Source organism: Phyllostomus discolor, chromosome 1 (assembly GCF_004126475.2).
Source record: "Phyllostomus discolor isolate MPI-MPIP mPhyDis1 chromosome 1, mPhyDis1.pri.v3, whole genome shotgun sequence".
Taxonomy (NCBI): Eukaryota; Metazoa; Chordata; class Mammalia; order Chiroptera; family Phyllostomidae; genus Phyllostomus; species Phyllostomus discolor.
The window spans coordinates 79,238,546-79,261,386 of record NC_040903.2 but is presented as its reverse complement, the minus strand read 5'-3'; the positions used below and the strand labels follow the sequence as shown (position 1 = coordinate 79,261,386).

Below are 22,841 nucleotides of genomic sequence, written 5' to 3'. Positions count from 1 at the left end.
ATATGGATAATATTATGGTGAGGTAGTTTCATTGTATACTCAATTTGTTGAGTTTTTTAAATCATGAAAGCCTGTTGAATCTTGTCAAATGCTTTTTTGTATCTATTAAGATTGATCATGATTTTTTATGTTTTTTTAATGTGGCGTATTACATTTCTTGATTTGTATATGTAGAAAAAGCCTTGCATCTTTAAAACACCCAGGGCAGAGCATTATGGTTTAGTTCTTTTTAATTTCTAAAAGTAATATAACCATATTGCTGGATATTTGAAAAATTGAAAGCAGCTCTGGTGGCTGTGGCTCGGTTGGACAGGGTCCCACAAACCACAAACTGTGAAGTCACCAGTTCTATTCCCAGTCAGGCCACATGTCTGGGTTTATTCCCAGTCAGGGCACATGCCTGGGTTTTGGACTTTATGTTCCATGCCTAGTCAGGGTGCTTGTAGAAGGCAACCAATCAGTGTTTCTCTCTTATCAATGTTTCTCTTCCTCCCTTTGTCCCTCCCTTATATAAAATAAAATAAAATAATAAAATAAAATAAATAATAAAATAAAATAACCTATAATTCTGCTACCCAAACTCAAGTAAGGGACCGATTTTAATTTATTTTTGGCCATTTTTCATGCTTGTCTTTTTCTCACATTATTTAACTTTTTCCATGTTGTTACATGGTCACCCTAAATTATCATTGGTAATTGCTGCATGATAGTCATCTGTTGAGAGTTTTCATTAATATACTTTGGGGGAGAGGAGGAATGAGAAGGAAGACAAACATTTATTGTAAACTTTACATTATCTTTTTACCTTAAAACAACTTCATGTGTTGACACTGAATTTTACTTTATAAAAATGGACGTTGGGATGCAAAGAGGTTCAGTAAGTTGTCCAAAGTCTTACAGCTAGTAAGTTGGAGACCTAGTGTTTGAACTGATATTTATTATACAAATATCCAGTAATACAAATAATTAGGTAAAAGCTGAATGAATGGTAATTAATGCAGGAACCGTTCACTTAGAACACATTAAGAGCTGGGCACTGGACTGCGCAGTATACATTTATTACAGCATTTAGCTTTTATTACAACTCTATAGGTACCTGTTATCATTTGCTTTTCTTTATCACCATTCTGCCATTGTTATATTCTTAGATAACTTCTATATTTCCTTTTTTTTTTTCACTGTGTTCAGTGATGTTGCACTATAGCCTTTCCCCATGCTTTGAATTATTCCCTTATGATGGACACTCAGGTTGCCTCCAGTTTTCCTTTACCACAAATGACCAAGCATTGCTCCAATTTTTTACTACCACAATACTTTTATTTTTTTACCTATAAGAGGATTTCATTAGTGTGTATATCCAGGAATATATTTCTCATCAATTATAGAATATCTATACACTTAATTTCACTGGATTTTCAAGAGAGGATACCTCATTCTACATGTTCATTAGCAGTGAACAAGGATTCAGTTTCCCCATGCGTCTGCATGTACTTGATGTTGTTCAGTTGCACAAATGTTGTCACTCAGATATTGCAGTTTGCATTTCTGTAGTAATGAGTTTTAGGCAGCTACTGGTGTTCCTAGATGATTTGGGGCTTGCTTTTCTGTGGATACCTGTTTTTGTCCTTTGTCCATCTTCCCACTGGGGTTGTTTTTGTTTTCTGTTGATTTGCAGAAGCTCTTGTTACTCTAGACATTAAGTCCCTTATATACTTTATGCTTTGTAAACATCTTTTCTCATACGGTCATCTGTTGAACAGAAATTTTTAATTTTGATGTGTTAAAATTCAGTCTTTTATGGTAACGTTTGTGCTTTTGAAATTTTATTTAAGGAATCCTCTTAATAAGGTCACAAAAATATTCCCATATATTTTCTTTTATTAATTATAGTTTTACCTTTCACAGTTAGGTCTTCAGTCCATCTGTAGTTCTCTTTTTATGTGGTGGTAGGAAGTAATCCAGTGTTTTTCTCTATAATGAGTCTGCTTTCTTCTTTAGAATTTAAACTTTAAAGCTACAAACTCCTGTGGGAGGTATTTTAGGGTCCCTTATGGCATGCAATATAGTTGACTTAATGTATTAGCAGTGCCCCTATTTGTTTACTCTCAGCCTCTGAAACCTCTTCCAATCACTGTGTAAGCTGTATAGGTAAGGATCTTTTTCTGTTTTGTGTATTGGTATTTGCCAAGCACCAAAAAATGGTGACTGGCATATGACATGTACTTAACAATCTACAACATTTGTTGAATGTTGTGTGGATGTAAACTCTTTTTCTGCTTTTGTGAACTAGTCTCTTTATAGCTTCACTCTAAGCATTGATATAGTCCCTCATGATCACAACCGAAAGTGTATGGTGTTTTTTATTTTAATCACCAAGGCTTCCTTTCCCAGTGGGCTTCAACTACAGTGTTTTTCTCCCTGGCCCCCCTTGAGGTTTTAAAGCTCTACTTAACTTCTGAGACTGTAGGTTGTCTCTTTCAGCATTGGCAGATGCCCCTAAATTAAATGAAATTTTTTAAGTGTTTGGTTTTTGTAGTTTTCAGTGGAAGGATTGATCTGAATAAGCTACTCAACCACTAATGGTAGCGGAACTGTCTCTATGTAAACGTGTGTGTATAAAAATTTTGTCCTTATTATCTCTAACAATATAGTGTGAGCATTTTTTCACGTTACTTTTTTTAAACATTAATTTTATTAAATGCATTGTACTCTATGGGATGGATATAGATATAACTTATTTTCATATCCATAATTTATTTTACTGTTACGGACATTTAGATCCTTTTCCCCTATAAAGTTTCATGATGTGAGGAATATTTTTCTACATAAATCTGTGTCCCATCCCAGATCTTTCCAAAGAAGTAGAATTACTGAGTCAAATGAATAAGGTGTTGATGTGTAACTGAAAAGTACTTTCCAGAAAGTGTTTTCAGTAACACTGTGTTGAGAATGGCTTTCTTAATGCATTTTTATCAGCATTGAGAATAATTTTAAATATCTTGCTTGCTTGACTGGCAAAATAGTTTTCTGAATTGTTCTAGTTTTGTATTTTAAGGATATAAGCTCTGTCATATTATGATAAATTCTTTTTTTTATTGTTTGCTATTGATTTGCAGAATTTAATTGGTGGTTATTGCTCCAGAGGTTTTGAAAAAATGGGTTTGTAATGCTTGTGTCATGGAGAAATTTCACATTTCTTACCAAGTCATATATTTTGGATCTTCTCTTGGTTTTTTCTATACTACTTATTCAGAATGTCTTCCGATATCAACAGATTAGATCTGTGTTCACTTAAATTTTTATTTCAAATTTTATGATTCTGATGTTTTGGGTTGAGTCTTTTTTCAGCTCGAGTCAGTGTTTAAGTTTACCTTTTGCTTTGTTTCTTTATGGTACCAGGGCCACTTGGGAGCCAAGGGTACTGAAATTATGGGGCAGTACTAACTTTATCCAAGTCATCTAGACACTTAACTTTGTTCTATTTCCATCACAGAGAAGGCCTCTGGACTCTGTGATAGTGTGAAGCCGTTTGTAGGGACAAGAGGGCAGTAGAAGTGCTCATTCTGTTTTCTAGTTAGTAGAAAGCATCATTGCATTTTTGTGGTGGTTTCTTCTCCCCCAGGGTATGATCATAATTACAGTTTTCTTGTTGGTATGCCCACTTCCTGAAATGTTTGTATCGAACAATGTGACACACAATTCTGAGAGAGAATCATCATTACAAGGGTTAAAGATAGTTACTTTTAGGAAATTATGGCTGAAATGTCTTTCTTTTGTAAAGAAAAAATGTTAAATCTGCAATGGGTGTTACCATTAGCTATATATTTTTTGTCTTGGAACATGCTGAGTTATCTCACGGGAGATGAAACAAATTAGGATTTTGCAGTCTGTTGCTTGGATACACTCCAGTGCTCTGCAGCAGTTGGGCAGTGTTGTCCTGGGGGAGATATAGGGAGAATTACAGGAAAGGAAATGGATGGAATGGGAGAAAATTAAAAAGTCACTGAAAAAGGTCAGAGAAATTGTATATAACATTTAAAATAATAGATATTTACATACCATTCATGATTTATACTAAGTGAAATTAAAATAGAGTAAATGGCCACTGTAAATTCATGCATCTCAAATCCAAATAGCTATATTTGCCTCTTTATTTGAAGAAGAAAAGTCCCTGGGTGTAAGCAGCCTGTAAAAAGAATGAAAAATCTGGAGTGACCTTAACCTGATTTATTAGCACAAAAGTATTTGTACTTGAAGAAAACCTGCCTGAGTACTTAATGACCTCAGGAAAGAAATAGTGGATTTGGGACCCTTTGTTATATTTAAGGCATCACATAAATTACTCAATTTTTCAGAGTTTATTTGTGATTTACTCATATATATTTAACCTGCAATACACAGTAAAAGGACATTACTTCTCAATAACCTCTAGAGCCCTCTGGCTCATTTCTACACTTTAAGAAAATTGGTTAGAATCTATATTTTCTAAAAGTATAGAAGAGTAGGGGAAAAGTAGGAATTCCTCAAGTTTAGGCATTACTTTATGAGCTTGTGTTTGTTGACACTTGACACTTTGTGTTTTCTGTCACAGTAAGGATTGATCCAGGCAGTTTACATTGCTCAAATAAGGTTTGGATTTATTGCATAGACCAGAGGTCCCCAACATTTTTGGCACCAGGGACCGTTTTTGTAAAAGACAGTTTTTCCGTGGACAGGGGTGGGGGCTATGGCTTCAGGATGATTCAAGTACATTACATTCAAGCTCACCTCCTGCTGTGCAGCCCAGTGCCTAACATGCCTAGACCAGTACTGGTCTGCGGCCTGGAGGTTGGGAACCCTTGGCGTAGACCATGCACACATAAAGAAATCTGGTGCATCAGCCATGTTACTAGGTATGTTTTAACCCTTTGTCATACTTAATATGTCTTCTTGCTAATTCATTGTTTCCTGTTTTGGTTTTATTACTCTTATAATTTGTAATCTTAATTTTGTGTTTAAATCTACCTTTTGTTTCTTCCATTGTTATAATTTACAATTTGCCCCCCAAAGAGCTGATACTTTGTTCTAATTCTTATTTTCAATTGTATTTATATAAGTCATTCAAAATTTAAATGAAATACATATAAGTTATTTTTATGGAAATTGCTATTTAGTTATTCCACTATCACTTGCTAAATATTGTTACATTTTTTTCTCTTCTTTTTTTTTTAAGTTTCTGTACATACTTCCATTACCTTTCCCAGTTTCCCCCTTTGCAAAGTTGGGAACCTACCTGAGACTTGTGGGGCTTCCTAAGCCATTGAGGCAGGAGGGCACCCAAAAGTCGGTCAGTGCTTATCATAGCATCCTAGCCATAGCTCCCTTACTTGGGGAGGCTCCTAGGGAAGCTCTGGGAGATCCTGCCAGATCCTGCACCATGTCACTGCCTGTCCCCAGACTCACCTGCATCTACATTTTCCCGTCCTTATTAATGCTTATCTTTTGCATTTAGATTCTTGTGTATTTGGACCCATTTTTAGATATTCTGATCTTTTGTATTCTTTTCTTTGAATTTTTGTGTCATACTGCATTGTTTTTAAATTGTTGGTATTGTCACCTGTAATCAGTTTCATACTAGCTTTATTATTGCCATTTTCTGACAGTACTTTATAATAGTTTTTATTGGGCAGAATTAGTCATTACTCTTTCCTTTTAAACATTTTTATGGTATCATCTGTTTGATTTTTGGATGTTTTTTAAGCTCATAAAATCATATATTCAGAGATCCTAAATTGGTCCCTGGGACAGAAGAACAGTGGAAAAACTGGTGAAGCCTAAATAGAGTCCCTAGTTTAAAATACTAAAGTACAAGATATACCTTGTTTTATTGCACTTCGCTTTATTGTGCTTCACAGATGTTGCAGTGTTTACAAATGAGAGGCAAGACCTACCTCCACCAAAAAGATTATGATGTGTTTTATTTGCAGTAATCTGGAACCATGTTCCCAAAATCTTTGAGGTATGCCAGTGTACTAGAAGCAGTTAATAAATTAAGGAATGTTTGGGTGTTAACTAGAGACTATGGTGATCATTTTGCAATATATATAATTTTTGAATCATTATGCTATGCACCTGAAACTAATGTAATGTCCGTTATAGCTCAAGTAAATTTTTAAAAAAGAAATTTAAATTTTTTTTTAAAGATTTCATTTATTTTTAGCGAGTGGGAAAGGGAGGGAGAAAGACAGGGAGAGAAACAACAGTGTGTGGTTGCCTCTCACACCTCATGTTCATGAGGAAGGATTGTTCCTGGGACCTGGCCCACAACCCTGGCATATGTCCTGACTGGGAATCCAACTGGCAACCCTTTGGTTCTCAGGCCAGCACTCAAGCCACTGAGCCACATAAGCCAGAGCTAAAAAAATGTTTAAAAATTATACTTTATTGATTATGCTATTACAGTTGTTCTGACTTTTCTCCCATTTGTCTCTGTCCACCCAACACGCTATTCCCTCAGACGATCCCCCCACCATTGTTCTTGTTCATGGGTCATGTATATAAGTTTTTTGGCTACTCCATGTCTTATACTGTGCTTTACATCACCATGGCTATTCTGTAACTACCTATTTGTACTTCTTAATCCCTTAACCTCTTCACCCATACACTCCCTCCCATCTGGCAACCTTCTGATGTTTAACTTCTTTTCTCTTGCTTTTAAGAGTCTCTCTTTATTTTTAACCTTTGGCTTTCTAATTATGATGTATCTTAGAGTGGGCCTCTTTGCATCCATCATAATTGGTACTCTTTGCGCTTCCTGGACTTGCATCTCTGTTACATTTATCCAATTAGGGAAGTTTTCTTTCACTATTTTATCAGATAGATTTCCAATTTCTTGTTCTTATTTTCTTCCTTCTGGCACCCCTATGAGATGAGTGTTGGACCTCTTAAAGTTGTCTCAGAGGCTGTTTAAACTATCTTCAGTTTTTTGGATTCTTTTTTCTTCTTGTTCTGTGTGGTTGTTTTTTGGTTCCTTATGTTCCAAATCATTGATTTGATTCTTGGCTTCATCCATTCTGCTGTTGTTTCCCTGTAAATTGTTCTTTATTTCCATTAGTGCATCCTTCACTTCTGACTGGATCTTTTTTATACTGCTGAGGTCCTCATTAAGTTCCTTGACCATCCTTACAAACTGTGTTGAATTCTGCATCTGATAGATTGCTTCTCTACATTTTGTTTAGCTCTTTTTCTGGGGTTTTGATCTGTTCTTTCATTTGGGCTATGTTTCTTTGTCTCCTCACTTTGGCAGCCTCCCTCTGTTTCTGTGTCTTAGGTTGATCTGGTATGACTCCTGTCTTGGTAGCGTGGCCTTATGTAGTAGGTGGTCCTGTATGACACGGCCTCCCCCATCACCCAAGCTGGGTACTTTGGGTGTACCCTTTGTGTGGGGTAAGTACACCCTGTTCTTGTAGTTGAGCCTTGGTTGCTGTTGGCAGATCAATGGGTGGAATTTACCCAGGCCAGTTGGCTGCAAGGACTGGCTGTGGCCACTTAACCACCAACCTCTGACCTCTGTGGATGATCAGCTGTGCAGGGGCAGGGTGGTGGTGCTCCATTGTGGTCTGTAGCTGTCCACTGGGTATGTTGGCCCTGGGGTTTCCCTGGGTGGTGCAGGCCAAGGTCAGCCTCCACCTGTGTTTTGTCTGTGGCACCCTGCCTGAGCTGTAAAGCAGTGTGAGATATCTACTACTTGAGCTGGGCTTGGAGATTCCCAGGTGAAACCAAGTTGTGACTCTATAATCTGTCTGCCATTAGGACTCACTTAGGCCAGCTCTTGTTTGGTAGGATTTAGGAATTTGTGTGAACCAGGAGCCAAGACAAGCCATTCATATGGAAAAGCAGCTTGGGTTGGCCTGTAATTGGGTTGGGCAGAGCCTCTTTGGATCTCCAAGGTGGGTCACATAGTGTTCAGCCAGGGGTTTCAGATATGGCACCAGTCTGCCCACTCTCTGGGGGGATGGCTTAGCAAAGGGACAACGGCCTCTGCTCAACCCAGTGCTGGATACTTCAGTCTCTCCCTGTATACCACTGATGCCCTTCAAACTGCTGCCTTGGTGCTGGAGCTCAGAGGGAGGGAGTCTGAGTAGGTGAGTCCATGTGTAGGTTCCCCAAGAGGAACTGTGTAGGGCTCCAGCAGCCTCCCCCACCGACCTTACCCCTTCCCACCGGTTTTCACATCAGAAGTTCTGCAGACTTATCTTCCTGGCACTGGAATCCTGGGCTGGGGGTGCCTGGTGTGGTTCTGGGACTCCTTGTTCCCAACATACCCCTCCTGAATTTTTAGCCACATGGCTGTGGGGCCCAATCTAGATGGATGTAGTTTCTTCCATTAGTAGATGTCAGACTTCATTCAACTCAGTCTCAGTTTTGTAGCTGTCAGACTTCCATTCAAGTCCATTTCTGACATTCCTGAATGATGGTTGTTCTATATTTTAGTTGTAATTTTGATGTGTGGTTGTGTGAAGAGGTGAGCCATGTCTGCCTATGTCATCATCTTGACTAGAAGCCTAAAAAGAAATTTTGATAATTGTATTATTTTATGTAAGATGCTAACATTAGAAGCTGGGTAAAGGGTATATGGGTATTTTACTATTTTTGCAATTGTTCTGCAAGTGTAAAATTAATTAAAAATAAATGATTTTATAAGATCACATTGAAATTTTCTAATACTCATGTATATTCAAGCATCTGTGTAATGTAATTTGTCTTCTGCTTGCACTGGTGGCACCTTTCCTGGCTGCAACTGCAGATAGGTCAGTAAATAGGTCCTGTAATTGGAAGGCCTTAAAGGGAGGTAAATAATGCCTATTAAAAAAAAACTAAATGCAAATGTAACAAATATTTAAAATAATGTGTGCATGTTATTCAGTCTCTAGGCGACACTTTTTAATGCATATTAGATAACACACTTTTTAATGCATGTTAGATAACTCTTTTATTTTTCTAACTGCAGACTTTTCATTCAGAAAACAAAACCCCCTTCTCTGAGCTGTTTTATTCCCAGACTGTAACAGTACTAGGAGGAAGCACTTTTTGTCATTAATGGAGTCATCATGTTCTATATAGAACTAATCCTTCATCCGTATCCTCTGCTGATCATCCTGTCCCTGTGAAGAGGGCTGCCCGAGTCCACCCTGAATCCATCCTCGTGAACATATTTGTGGCTATTCAAGATCAGCAGTCTATAATAAATGCCTTTATCTGACTTCAGCTCTCTTTGAACTAAGGAGGTTAAGCCCAACATGCTATCACTAAGGAGAAAGGAAAGCTCTTTCTTTACTGTCTTGACACCAAATTGTAAAGATGTTGGAGTGCACAGAAGCTAAGAAAACCTTCTATGTGGTTAAATTCAGTGGATTAAAATATGACAAGGAATACTAGAATGTAGTGCTATTTTTGTTTTCATTTTAAAAAATGCAGCAAACTGGGTCTGAAAATGAATTTGCTTAATAAAAGTTAACCACCAGTATCCTGTGGCCGGCATCATATTTATATTTATCAGTTTATGTTGATCAATAACCTTTGGCAATTGTCATGTTTAATGGTTGAACTATTGTAAGATCCCTTCCAAATCTGAAACGAGGATACATACTATTACCTAGGGTGTACATTGTACTAACAAGACCTCATCAGTACAGTAAGAAAGGACAAGTTTAGCCCTGGCTGGTGTAGCTCAGTGGGTTAAGTGCGGGCTATGAACTAAGGCATCTCAGGTTCAGTTCCCAGTAGGGCACATGGCTGGGTTGCGGGCCAGGTCCCCAGTGGGGCCACATGAGAAGCAACCGCACATTGATGTTTCTCTCTCTCTCTCTCTTTCTCCCTCCCTTCCTGTCTCTAGAAATAAATAAGTAAAATATTTAAAAACAACACACAAAAAGAAAGGACAAGTTTAACAAACTCATTTAGACTACAGTCTTAAGTTAGACAAACATAAAACTAGTAAGACAGTTCAGCAAGGTTCCTGAATAGATATCAGCAACCACCAACCAGAAAATATTAAATCCCCTTTTCAAAGGAATAAAAAATACATACTACCTAGAAAACCCCAAAAGATATGTAAGAATTTTATTGATAAAAATATTATAAAACTTTATTAAGGATATAGAGGAACATAAAGGAGCAGATATACCAAGTTCATCAGTGGAAAGACTTATTTTTATGATGCTTGCTTGTTCTCAGATTAATCAAAATTTCAACAGTTTTTTTATGAATATTGGAAAATTGATGCTAAAATAATTTTGGATGAGTAAAAGGCTAAGATGAGTTTGAAAAGGAGGGGAACTACCGAAGATTGGGGAGCTTATGGGGGAGAAAGGAACTTTCATACATGGCTAGAGTGATAGTAAATGGTAGCTACTTTTAAAAGTGGAGCTAGTTTTTAGCTAATAGATGCATCAACAAAATCTTGAAGGGCATATTGTGAAGAAACGTCTTCTTCCGATCTCTCTGCTGAACTCAATTCTCCTGGAGGTAACCTCTTGACAGTTCCTGGAATATACCTCTTGAGCTCTTGTGCATATACAGAGATTATTATATAATGCTTTCCAGAAGTGTTACCATTCTATACAAAGAGATCTTTCCACTGATTTTCTTTTTAAAAAATTGAAGTATAATTGACAAGTAACCTTATATTAATTTCAGGTATACAATGTAACGACTCAATATTTGTATGTATTGGAAAGTGATCACCACAATAAATCTGACATTCATCGCCATACTTAGTTTTTGTGATGATGAATTTTAAAATCTTCTTAGTAACTTTGAAATATGCAATATAGCATTATAATCTGCAGTCACCATGGTATATGTTACATCCCTATGACTTTATTTTATAGCTGAAAGTCTGCACCTTTGACACCTGTTTTCGGTTATTTCACCCCCCTCACCTCCCTATCTTTGGAAACCACCAGTCTGCTTTCTATATGTATGAGCTTCAATCTTTTTCCTTTTCCTTTTCTTTCCTTCCTTTCCCTTTCCCCTTCTCATCTTCTTACCCTCCCTCCCTCTCTGCCTCCCTTCATTCCTCAGGATTCCACATATGTATAAATGAGAACATAACGGTATTTGTGTCTCTCTGTCTGACTTCACTTATAAGTCCCTCTATCAGGGGTGTCCAACCTTTTGGCACCTCTGGGCCACACTGGAAGAAGAGGAGTTGTCTTGGGCCACACATTAAATACACTGCTACATGCACATAATCACAGAAAAAAATCTCATATTTTAAAGTAAATTTATGATTTTGTGCTGGGCCACATTCATAGCCATCCTGGGCCACCTGTGGCCTAAGGCCTGCGGGTTGGACACCGCTGCTTTTAGGTCATCAAATGGTAAGATTTTTTTCATATTTATGGCAAATATTTAATTATATAGACAAAGTATATTTTCTTCATCCAGTTTTTCAATCATTGGATACTTAGGTTGTTTCAGTATCTTGGCTGTTGTAAATAATGCCACAATGAACATGGGGTGCATATATTTTTTGAATTAATGTTTTTGGGGTTTTTTGGATTAAATACTTGGAAGTGGAATTGCTGGGTCGTATGGTAGTTCTCTTTTTAATTTTTTGAGGTACCTCCATACTATTTCCTGTAGTGGCTGCCCAGTTTACATTCCCATTAACAGTGCACAAAGGTGTCCTTTTCTCCACTTCTTTGCCAAGACTTATGCCCTGTCTTTTTAATGATAGATGTTTGAATAGGTGTGAGGTTATATCTTACTGTGGTTTTAACTTGCATTTCTCTGATGATTATTGATGTTGAAAAGTCTTTTCATTTGTCTGTTGGCCTTTTTTTAATGCTGCCTTTGGAAAAATATCTATTATTCAGGTCTTCTGTCCTTTTAAAAATGAGATTTTTTAAAGCTGTTGAGTTATATAAATTCTTTATCTATTTCAGATATTAGCTCCAGTACCATGATTTTTAAAAACATAACATGTTAGAGCTATGTCATCATAGCACCTATAATACTGCTTCATTTCTTTAATGACTATATAATAACCCCTTTTTAAAAATATATTTTATTTATTATGCTATTACAGTTGTCCCATTTCCCCCCTTCTCTCCCCTCCCCCTGTACCCCCCTCCCACCCACATTTCCCCCCTTTAGTTCATGTCCATGTGTCATACTTATGAGTTCCTTAATTTCTACATTTCCCATACTATTCTTGCCCTCCCCCTATCTATTTTCAACCTACATTCTATGCTACTTATTCTCTATACCTTTTCCCCCTCTCTCCTCCTCCCACCCCCCTGCTGCTAACCCTCCATGTGATCTCCATTTCTGTGATTCTGTTCCTGTTCTAGTTGTTTGCTTAGTTTCTTTTGGTTTTGTTTTAGGTATGATTGTTAATAATTGTGAGTTTGCTGTCCTTTTACTATACGTGGTTTTTCTTTATCTTCTTTTCTTAGATAAGTCCCTTTAACATTTCATAAAATAAGGGCTTGGTGATGATGAACTCCTTTAACTTGACCTTATCTGAGAAGCACTCTATCTGCCCTTCCATTCTAAATGAAAGCTTTGCTGGATAGAGTAATCTGGGATGTAGGCCCTTGTCTTTCATGACTTGGGATATTTCTTTCCAGCCCCTTCTTGCCTGTAAGGTCTCTTTTGAGAAATCAGCTGATAGTCTGATGGGAACACCTTTGTAGGTTACTGTCCCCTTATCTCTTGCCGCTTCTAGGATTCTCTCCTTCATTTTTACCTTGGCTAATGTAATTACGATGTGCCTTGGTGTGTTTCTTCTTGGGTCCAACTTCTTTGGGGCTCTCTGAGCTTCCTGGATTTCCTGGAAGTCTATTTCCTTTGCCAGAACAGGGAAGGTCTCCTTTATTATTTGTTCAAATACGTGTTCAATCTGTTGCTATTCCTCTTTCCCTTCTGGTACCCCTATAATTTGGATGCTGGAATGTTTAAAGATGTCCTGGAGGTTCCTAAGCTTCTCCTTGTTTTTTTTTTTTTGAATTCTTATTTCTTCATTATTTTCTCTTTGTTTTTTTTTTCCTTCCTTCTGGTCCACTCTATTGTTTTGAGTCTCAGTTTCCTTCCCATCACTGTTGGTTCTCCGTGCATCTTCCTTCATCTCTTTTGTGGTAACCTGCATTTTTTCATGTAATTTGCACCCAAAATCAACCAATTCTGTGAGCTTCCTGATCACCAGTGTTTTGAACTGTGCATCTGATAGGTTAACTATTTCTTGGTCGCTCAAAAGGATGAGTTCTGGGGCACTGATTTGTTCTTCTATTTGAGCCATGTCTCTCTCCCCTCCCTGCCTCTGGTCGCTCTTGTCATGGTGAGGGGCGGAGCCTTAGGTGTTCACTGGGGCTGGGCACCCCAGTGGCTAGATTGTGATGTTGTATGTGGGGGCAGTGGTGGGAGGGAGCAGTGGCGGCAGCCCCACTTTCCTGGGATCTCAGTCCCTTCCCTGGGATCCTGGGCTGCGCACTTCACCCTGGTCCATAATCATAGCCTCACTGGGTCCGCCAGTTGCCACTTGCGTACTCAGGGTCCACCCACTGCGTGCCCCTCATGGCTTACTTGCTCCTGGTTGCCTTAAGTGCCCAGCTCTCCCTGCACTCGGTGAGCTGCAACCGGCTCTCGTCTCTTGTCTCCATCCCTCGTCTCCGTCCCTCCTACCGGTCTGGATGAATGGGTCTACTTCAACTTCTTGGCTGTCCGACTTCCATTCAGATAAATTCTCTGTCAGTTCTGAGTGTTATTCTACCTCTAAATTGTTGTTGTTCTTATCTTGGTTGTGCGTGGAGGTACGGTGCGTCCACCTATGCCTCCATCTAGCTGGAAGTCCTCATATAATAACCCTTAATACACTAAATTAGCCAGTCCCCTAAAATCTATAGATTGTTTCTAATCTTTTCTTGCTGGCAACAATGTCAAAATGAAATTCCTCTTGTCCATTATTTCACACATATATAAGTATATCTAGAAGCAGAATTGTGGTGCTGCCACACATGCCTCTGCAGTACTAATTTACATCTCACCAGTGTTACATCACACCAGTGATGTGTTTTCCCATTGAGCCCAATCCACCAGTCCAGTGTGTCAGACGTTTTGTCTTTATGAACCTGACAGATAACAAAATGTTATTTTGTGGTTTTTCTTAGGTCTTTTGTTGTACATTAAAGTATATTTCCCAGCCCTGACTGGTTGGCTCAGTTGGTGGGAGCATCATCCTGTGTACCAAGAGGTTGAGGGTTCAGTCCCCAGTTGAGGTGTGTATAGGAGGCAACCAGTTGACATTTCTTTTTCTGTCTCTTTTTCTCTCCTCCTCTCCCTCCCTCTCTCTTTACCCTCCTTCTCTTTCCTCTTCCTTCCTCTCTTAAATCAATAAACATATTCTTGAATGAGTATTTAAAAGTGTATTTCCCAGTTTATCATTTGTATTTTAATTTTGCTTGTGTTTTTTTGCTACGTAGAAATTGCTGATTTTGTGGTAAATTTTTTATCTTTTTTTATATCACTTTGGTGTTTGTTTTAAACTTGGGAAGGTTTTCTCACACCATGATTACTCTTCAGTCTTTCCCTTCTAATGATTTTTTGGATTTGTTTTTAATATTTTATTCTGATCTCTCTAGCATTTATTTGTGGGTACAGACTAGAATAGGACTACATCTCTCTTTTTTTTTTAAGTTAGCAAGCCCAAGGTCCCAGTAGGATGAGTTGATTAATCAATCTTTCACCCGCTAGTTTAAAATGCTGTCTTCACTATAATCTAAATGTGTATTTGAGTCTCTTTCTGAACTTGATGTTTTGTTCCATTAGTCTGCTCTCCATGCACTAGTTCCATGGTATTTTAATTACTTTGGCACTATAAATGTTTTCAAATGTGATTTAACTCTTAAAGAATTTTCCTTAAAGAATTAACTCTTAAAGAAAGTTCTTACCGAATTTTCTACAGAAATTTAGAATGCACTTTCCTATTTTATGGTGGTAATTAAATTATCTTAAAGGCAATTTGGATTTTGTTATCTTTCATCCATATATCAAGTATGTCTTTCCATTTGTTCATCTTCTTTAGTATCAGTAGAATTTCAGACTTTTCACACAGATCTTGTAATTTCTTCTGTTTTTTACTAGGTATTTTATTTTTCTTACAATTCTTCTAATTGATTGTGATCTTGCCTTATTTTAAACCTCCTAACTAGTTTTTTTGGTTTGTATAGATGAAGGCTGTTAATTTTAGTATATTAATTTGTACCTATTACAAGTAATTAAATTATGTGATTATTTATGATTGTACATCAACTAGTTTTCTTGATATTTGATCTGCAAATAATAATCATTTTAACTCCTAACCAACTTTTATACTCCATTTCTTTCTCTGTTTTGGCCATGTTGGTTATCTTTGACAGAGTGTTGAAGACATCTTTCTGACTGGGTTAGGGAAGTATTTACTCATTTCTATTTTGTTAGGGGCTGGATAATGAATTTTACTAAATACCTTCTCAACATGTACAGACTTCTTAATGATTTCTCACTTTTGATTTATGAATTGAATAAATTATATTTCTGGGTTTCTTAATATTAAGTATTCCTAGAAATCCTGGAACTAAACACTTGGTTATGGTATATTATTTTGATATTTAGATTTATTAACACTTATTAATGTAGGTTACTATTTAACATTAGACTGTATATTTGACTATTTTATTTAGTATTTTTACCAGTATTCCTATGGGACATTCTTTTTCTATGTCTCTTTCGGGGGGTTGTTACCATTATTATGCTGGATCCCTTGCTTTTCCTTTTTAACTCTGTGTTGGAAGAGTTTAAATCACATTGGAGTTAATCTGGTCATTAAAAGTTTGTTAGAATTACCATATGAATTTATCCCTATGTTGTGTTTTGGGGGAAGTTCTTTTTCAACATCTTCTTTCTTTGAAAATTGTCCTTTTTAACAATTGTATTTTTTCTGTGGTTAAGTTTTGGTCATTTATATTTGCCTAGAAAATTGTAGTGTTTTTCATACATTTCTGTATGGAAACGAACATAGTAGTTGCTTATGGCTATTTTAATTTTCTTTTCACATAAGGTTCTATCTCTGTTGACATTTCTTATTTTGTATGTTTTTGTGCTTCTTCATTGTTGATTAGATCGGCTAATGACATCTCTTAGTTTTCCTTAAGAAGGAGCTCTCTTGGATTAATATTATTCTATAACTATTTCTTTTTAACTAGCACTGCTTTAGCTTTTTAATAATTTTTTTGCAATTTTTAGAAAATCTTTTGATTCAGTGGTTTATGAGAATTTTCTCATCTTGTTATTAATGTCATTTAATTTCATGGTGACTAGCAAATGTATATCCCTTTTGAAGTCTGTTAAGGTTGTCTTTATGGCTGATTTTATGCTCAGTCTTAATGACTGTTATTTGGACCTATTGAAGGTAGTTTTTGTGTTTCAGAATAAATTCACCTAGATTTATTTCATCAGTAAACTTAATTAATTGAAGATCTTCTTTGTCCTTAATTTTGCTTGCTTGATGGTTTTGTGGAGTGAGAGAAGGGAATTCAAGTCTCATAATTCTGTATTCCTGTCAGTATTCTCTTTATTTCTTATAGTTTTTGTTTTATTAACTGCCTGTGTTCTTTTTGCCTTTTCAAAAAATGATTTCTGCCCTGTTGCAGTGTTGATCACAGCTTCATTTAGATTGTATTTTTGTGCTATGTCTTTGCCCATTCTTTTCAGTCTTCTGTCACTATAAGTGTGTCTCTCCTAGATAGTGCTTTTTTTTTCCTTTGTGATTCAGTCTGTCTCTTTAATTGTTGAATTTAACCAATTTGTGTTTATGAAGAAGACAATTACCAAGTTTTGGTCCTCTATATTATTTAATATACTACCTGTTTTTGTTTCTTGTCTTTGTTTTATTACATAATGTGTCTTTATGAGTTTCTTTAGATAATTTGAAAAGTTTATGTTTTCTAGGGGTACTTTCACAAGTTTAAATAGTATACTTAATTCGTAAGATAATATCTTGTGGCTACAGTAAACAGGGAGAATATTAGTACATTTTTACTTTGGCTTTGTCTTCCATCTCCACATTCAAAACTTCAGTTGATTATTTTTGTTAGTATTGACCTTTATATACCAAAATATACATGATTTATCACCTTAGACTATTAGTCAGTAAAAGTGACAAAATTGGTGTGTGTGGACTAACCTCACCTTCATCCTCTTTCGCCCCTATTTGTTATTACTGCAAATCTGCTTTGTCAGAGCCAGTGTTAGGTTCACCATAATCCCCGTGTCTCTTTCTTCTTAACCCTTCAGTTAATGCATTGGCAGAGAAACTAGACATTTTATTATCTTCCTGAAACAGCAAACACAGAAGGCTCACCATTAGTCCTTTGCATAAGGTTTACTACTTTTCTTTGTTGAAATTTGTCTTCTGAGTTTAGAAGGTTTTTCAGTGATGTGTTCTTGCATTTTTCAAAGGATTTGTTTTGAATGCTGATACTTAAATGACAGATAAATTGGTATACATTCTTGTCTTACTTATTTTCTGTGAGTATGGGTAAGCGTTGACCCCTCGTCTTCTACCATAGAATGTTTCTCTGAAGAGTCTAGGGCTGGCCTGATTTCTCTCATGTCTTTTTTAAAACACTTTTTGAAAAGATTGTATTTATTTATTTTTACAGAGAGGGAAGGGAGGGAGAAGAGGGAAAGAAACATCAATACAAGAGAGAAACATTTATCTGTTGCCTCTCATATGCACCCCGACCTAGGACTGAAACTGCATCTCGGACATGTACCCTGGCCAGGAATCTAACCAGCAACCTTTTGCTTTGCAGGATAACATCCAACCAACTGAGCCATACCAGTCAGGCCTCATGATACATTTTTGTTTCTGGGTATCCACACAGACTCTGGATGTCCAATAGTTTACTGATAGTGGGTTTAATTTGAGGGGAATGGAAAATGGTACAAATTCACCAGTCTCTATAATATTTTATTTTCTTAAAAAGCAAAAAAAAAGATATGAAGCAAATATGACAAAAAGTTAACATGAGTTTAGTATAGTTGGTGACTACAAGGGAATCTCCAATAGTATTCTGTGTGGTACAGGGTATGTTTGAAATATTATATTTTTTACATTTAAAAATGCCATGTAACCGTAAGTCAGGAAGAGCTTGTGTGCTTTAATGGTCCAGTCCAAAGTATAATTTATTGAAAATCAGTTTTTGCTTTATTAATCACAAATATTCTTGTTTTCTTTATATGGTAAAAACCACTCACGTAACTCCTATATTTTCTTTGGTGACATTTCCTAAGTTTTGAATAAAAGCACTTTGTATTCTAAAGTTCTGTGGCTGGATATTATAAAATTTTAAGTCTAGAATCCACAGAGTACAAGTTAGTGATAATTGCTGCAGAGACTAAAACTAAATGGAATGTGTGACTATAATCTGATTTATGTGTATATTTGCTGGCTGGGTACTATTTTGAACAAATATTACTCTAAACATACATAATAGGATTGAAGTTTAAAATACAGTAATTGAGAAAGTATTCCCTTTCCTTCTTTCCTTCCTCCCTGCAGGGCTCTCATAAGTACAAGTCGTAATAAAAGAAAAATAAATTATCTCTGTTTTCTTATTTTTGTTCATTTTTATGTTTTAATACTAAAGGATTTTTAAGGTTGTTTTCTTTTCCTGTGTTCAGGTACATGTCTCGAGTCCACGGTATGCATCCAAAAGAGACCACCCGTCAGCTGAGCTTGGCTGTCAAAGATGGTCTTATTGTTGAAACTCTCACTGTGGGCTGCAAAGGTTCAAAAGCTGGTATTGAACAAGAAGGATATTGGTTGCCAGGAGATGAGATTGTAAGTATGTTTTATTTGATAAATTTGGAGAAGCTGACTTTTAACTTTTTGAATATTAAATACAACCTTTAAAAATTCATTTTCAGAAGTTCAGTAATATTTCACTGAAAAACTTTTTCGTTAACATTAAGGACCTACATTGGTGGGGTGGACACGTGCTTTCCTGTTTCTTTAGTAAAAGAAACCTCACTTTTACAAGGAGCCTACTTCTGTGTAGGTTACCTTGAATCTGAACAATTCAAACAAAACAAGCAAGAGCCCTTTTAATGTATACACAATTAATGGCATTTCTAAGTGTTTTCTTTAATAAATATTAGTAAACAAGTTTCAGGGCAGGAGAATGTTGATACTCTTTCAACAAATTGAAAGGAACAGTCTTCTCAGGGACATACCTTACTCAGGTTGGATTATGTCAGAGCCCAGAGCCAAGCTTCAGGAGGGTGTGCAGGGGGCAAGGTTCCAAATGTTAGACATCCTTGACTAGTGTCTTCTTTGATTAGTGTGACTATAGTGGGTTTTGTGGCACTTGGACAGAAATCATAAAGAAAGTTAACTTTCTTTATATTTTTTACCTAGTTCTTACTATTTTGAATTCTCTTTTAAGTTATATTTTAATCTTCTGTTTCCTTTTAGTATATAATTTTATACTCAGGGTTATGTAAGAAGTACAGTTTTTTCTTACGTAAAGACTTTTTTCATGTGTAAAACTTCCATCTTCCTATCTCTTTAGTTTTTGACATTTCTAACACCTTGATTAAAAAGTCTTACTCTTTACAGTGGAACATCATTTAAGATGATAGGTTTCATATTTAATACATGTTAGTTTTTTTAGTTTCTAAAAGGAATGGATTTAGTAGATATTTTGAGAGTATTTCCTCATGAATTCTCTGAAATCTAAAGTTACAAAAAACAACACAAAATCTTAAAATTAATTCTTTGTGGAAATATTTCCTAAAACCTTTGAGTAGTGTTTTACTTTCTGCCTTTACAGTAGATGAGCCAGCAAAAGACTTGAAATGGTAAGCTTTGTACAGTGAGTTCATAGCATGTCCCCTGTGGAAAGCTTGGCCACAGGATGCAGCTACAAACCAGTTACAAACTTAGAGAACCTGTTCAGTGTTAACACTGTTTTTGTCAGTTTATGCCTTCACAGTTTCAGGAAAGAAAATTCACATTTTGCACAAACGAAACACAGAAGAAAAAATGTTTAATTTCACTGGTATCATTTGATTTGTACACTAAAAGTGTTCATGTAAACCTAAGTAAAAAATATATCAGAATAATTTTTCTGTTGACTTCCATACAGAAAAATACAGCTTTGTTGCCAACAAAGAAATTCTGGGTGTCAAGACATAATCATATCTGTCTACATTGGATGTTAAAAGGAAGGCCATTGATAATTGATAGCCTATTTATACTCAGAATAATCTAGATAATATAAAATTTCTAATCCCAAAACACTTGGAAATTTATAAATTTCATACAGAAGGCAATCCTGATAATTTCTGAGATATATAGTAACCAGTAGTAAACGTAACTTAATCCACAGGATTTTGGTTTGTGCATCACGTACATTTTTTCATAAAAGTGATTTAATTCTCTTTCCATTTTAGATTTATGCTTTTCCACATGTGTTTTTCCTCTTTGATTTGAAGTTTTCTTGTTAAGTTTAATTCAACAAGCAGTTGATGAGTTATGTTCACCACTGCTTTAGGTTATACTATTTTTTATTTTTACATGTTCTTACTGCATATATTTATAGCAGCATCCTTTTCTTTTTTCTAGATGAAATCTTATATGTAAATCAAACAAGCGATATACAGATTTTGTTAATTCATGTTGGTCCTTATTCACATTTTTATGCAAAGTATACATGTATGATGTAAGTACAAGTGAGTATGTAAAAATTGTGCTTAGTTTATAAAATATGCAGCTATTAAAATTCAGAGGCAACATTACATAGCAGAAAGAGGTAAGGTCTTATATGTATAATAGACAGTCACTAGATCTGTATTTAAGGCGTAACTATAAAATTATATTAATTATTTGTGTATCTGATGACTGTGGCTGGTATACCACCTGGCTACTTGGACTATCATGTGCTACAATTGTCATGCCCTAAAAATACTCTAGAAGGATACCTGTGTTGCACTCGGTACAGCACAGTCACCTCACACTTGCCAGTTCTGTGTTTAGTAACTGTGTGGTGCGTGCATGTTGGCCACTATGTATGGGGCCAGTTGTGAACCACACAATATAGAAAGTACCATTCAGTTCTGAGACATTATATACTTGTATACTTGTTAATCAGTTTTCTAGCTTACGGCAGTAAAGTGTCTTATTCTAACAAAACCAGTCTTAGGGAAGGGTCACCTTTTCTGATTTGCAAAAGGAAATCTGTAGGCTAGTGACAGCCCTGCATGCTGGTGATTGAGTCTGGGACCCTTCTTTGTAGTTTCTCTACCTTGTATATGATATGCTGCCTCTAAAAATTTGAGTTTTTAAATTGAAAGATGTATATTATTCATCTTGTTAACTTTCTGACTCAGTATCAAAAAGAGTCAAGTAGATAAATAGCCTTGGGAAGGAATGGTATTGGATTTTTTGGTTATTCATTTTTAAATATTTAATTTAAAGTTACAAATATTCTTTTAGGGAAATTCTGACATTTGAAAAATGGGTAGTAGAGCACTTCCTCTTTTCCTTCTATAGCCTCTAAAAATAGGTGGCAGTATCTCAGAGGTGTAGAAAAAGTTGATTTCTTTTGATAAGTCCCACAGGTAACATCCCCTGAAATAACTTTGTATTAGTAAATAGGTTGGACTCTCCTTGTCTTCACTTCCACAATTATGATGAGAAAGACAAGGTAGGCAAGAGTGCAGTTTTCTTTATGCCACTCAACTATAGCTGAGCAAAGAGTTTGTTGGTGTCACATTTTTATTCTACCTCTGCAACCCCCCCACAGTGCTTATATTTTTAAACTTGATTCAATGGAAAAATATGCATATTTTGAGAAAAATTATTTTTATTAAATCCAGCAATGATATAATCCTAACTCTATTAATATTTCAGGATACAATTATATATAATCTATGAGGAAGGCACCTGTGTAAGTCAGACCTGGTGGCCTTCATTGTACTGAGATCCCTTTTAAACTGGAATGACTTTCAGACAGTTTGAAATGCTATTTTCCACTGCCATTTTGAGCCATATTGAAATGATAGTTCCTATGGAAAAATTGTCATAGAATTAAGCAGTAGAAAAGCATCTTTATGGTGATACTTCAGTTACACTTGCTGGAGCTAGTAAAGTGAAAAAGGTAATTATTAAAAATGAAGTCACTCTTCAGTTTAAATGGTTTGCCTAATAAATATTAATAAACAAACAAAAGTATATGTACAAACCAGTTTTTAAAATGACAAGCTTTCTGAACCTGAGAAACTCTTGTAAATTTTCTGTTGTCATCTTAAACTTCCAGATTTGTATGTTACTAATACTCACCAATAGGATCCAAGTAATTTTTTTACAGATGGTTTTCATAGCTTTTGAAATTATACCAGTAAAAGGCCACCAGATCAGGTTACAGACTAAAATTTTGTGATGTCTGACCATTCAATGTTTTGTTCTATCAAGGTCTTTTTCTTCTGATTTTTTAAAAAAAGAATTATACATGTTCTGATAGATTGCTTCATTATCTGCTTTCTCTAAAGAAATAAACACATATGAATGGCTACATTCAATCCACATTTGATTACAGTATTAAATGCCCTTATAACAGCTTTTCCAACAGCCTGAAAATGTATTTTTTGGACAGAACTTTACCACTTCTTGGGCTCAGTTAAGTTTGGTATTTAGTAACTCCTTTTCTAATAAACCCAAGTTAATTTCTTGTGAGTTAAATTCTTAACTCATAAAGGACTCACTAAACATAGGAAGGTCTTATAAAAGTATTTAATTTAATATAGGCTCACAG

The 22,841-nt window shown here is 35.9% G+C and overlaps 1 protein-coding gene and 1 long non-coding RNA gene across 22 annotated transcripts in view; one reads left to right on the top strand and one right to left on the bottom strand.

Annotated features, from left to right (window-relative positions):
- Positions 1 to 22,841, top strand: part of ZMYND11 (zinc finger MYND-type containing 11) — a 143,019-nt gene that overhangs the window by 69,539 nt on the left and 50,639 nt on the right. For 19 of the 21 annotated variants that reach the window (XM_028507228.1, XM_028507224.1, XM_028507219.1 and 16 more), the window contains one exon: positions 18,709 to 18,868. In XM_028507228.1, coding sequence (XP_028363029.1) covers positions 18,709 to 18,868 — 160 coding nt within the window. Of the gene's footprint in view, positions 1 to 18,708; positions 18,869 to 20,653; positions 20,751 to 22,841 lie in introns of those variants that run through there. The other 2 variants (XM_036025189.1, XM_028507229.2) reach the window with 1 other exon arrangement.
- Positions 14,667 to 18,662, bottom strand: LOC118500497. Its single transcript, XR_004903047.1, has 2 exons — positions 17,384 to 18,662; positions 14,667 to 17,218 (listed from the first exon to the last, which is right to left on the bottom strand). It is a non-coding gene; the product is annotated as an uncharacterized LOC118500497 (long non-coding RNA).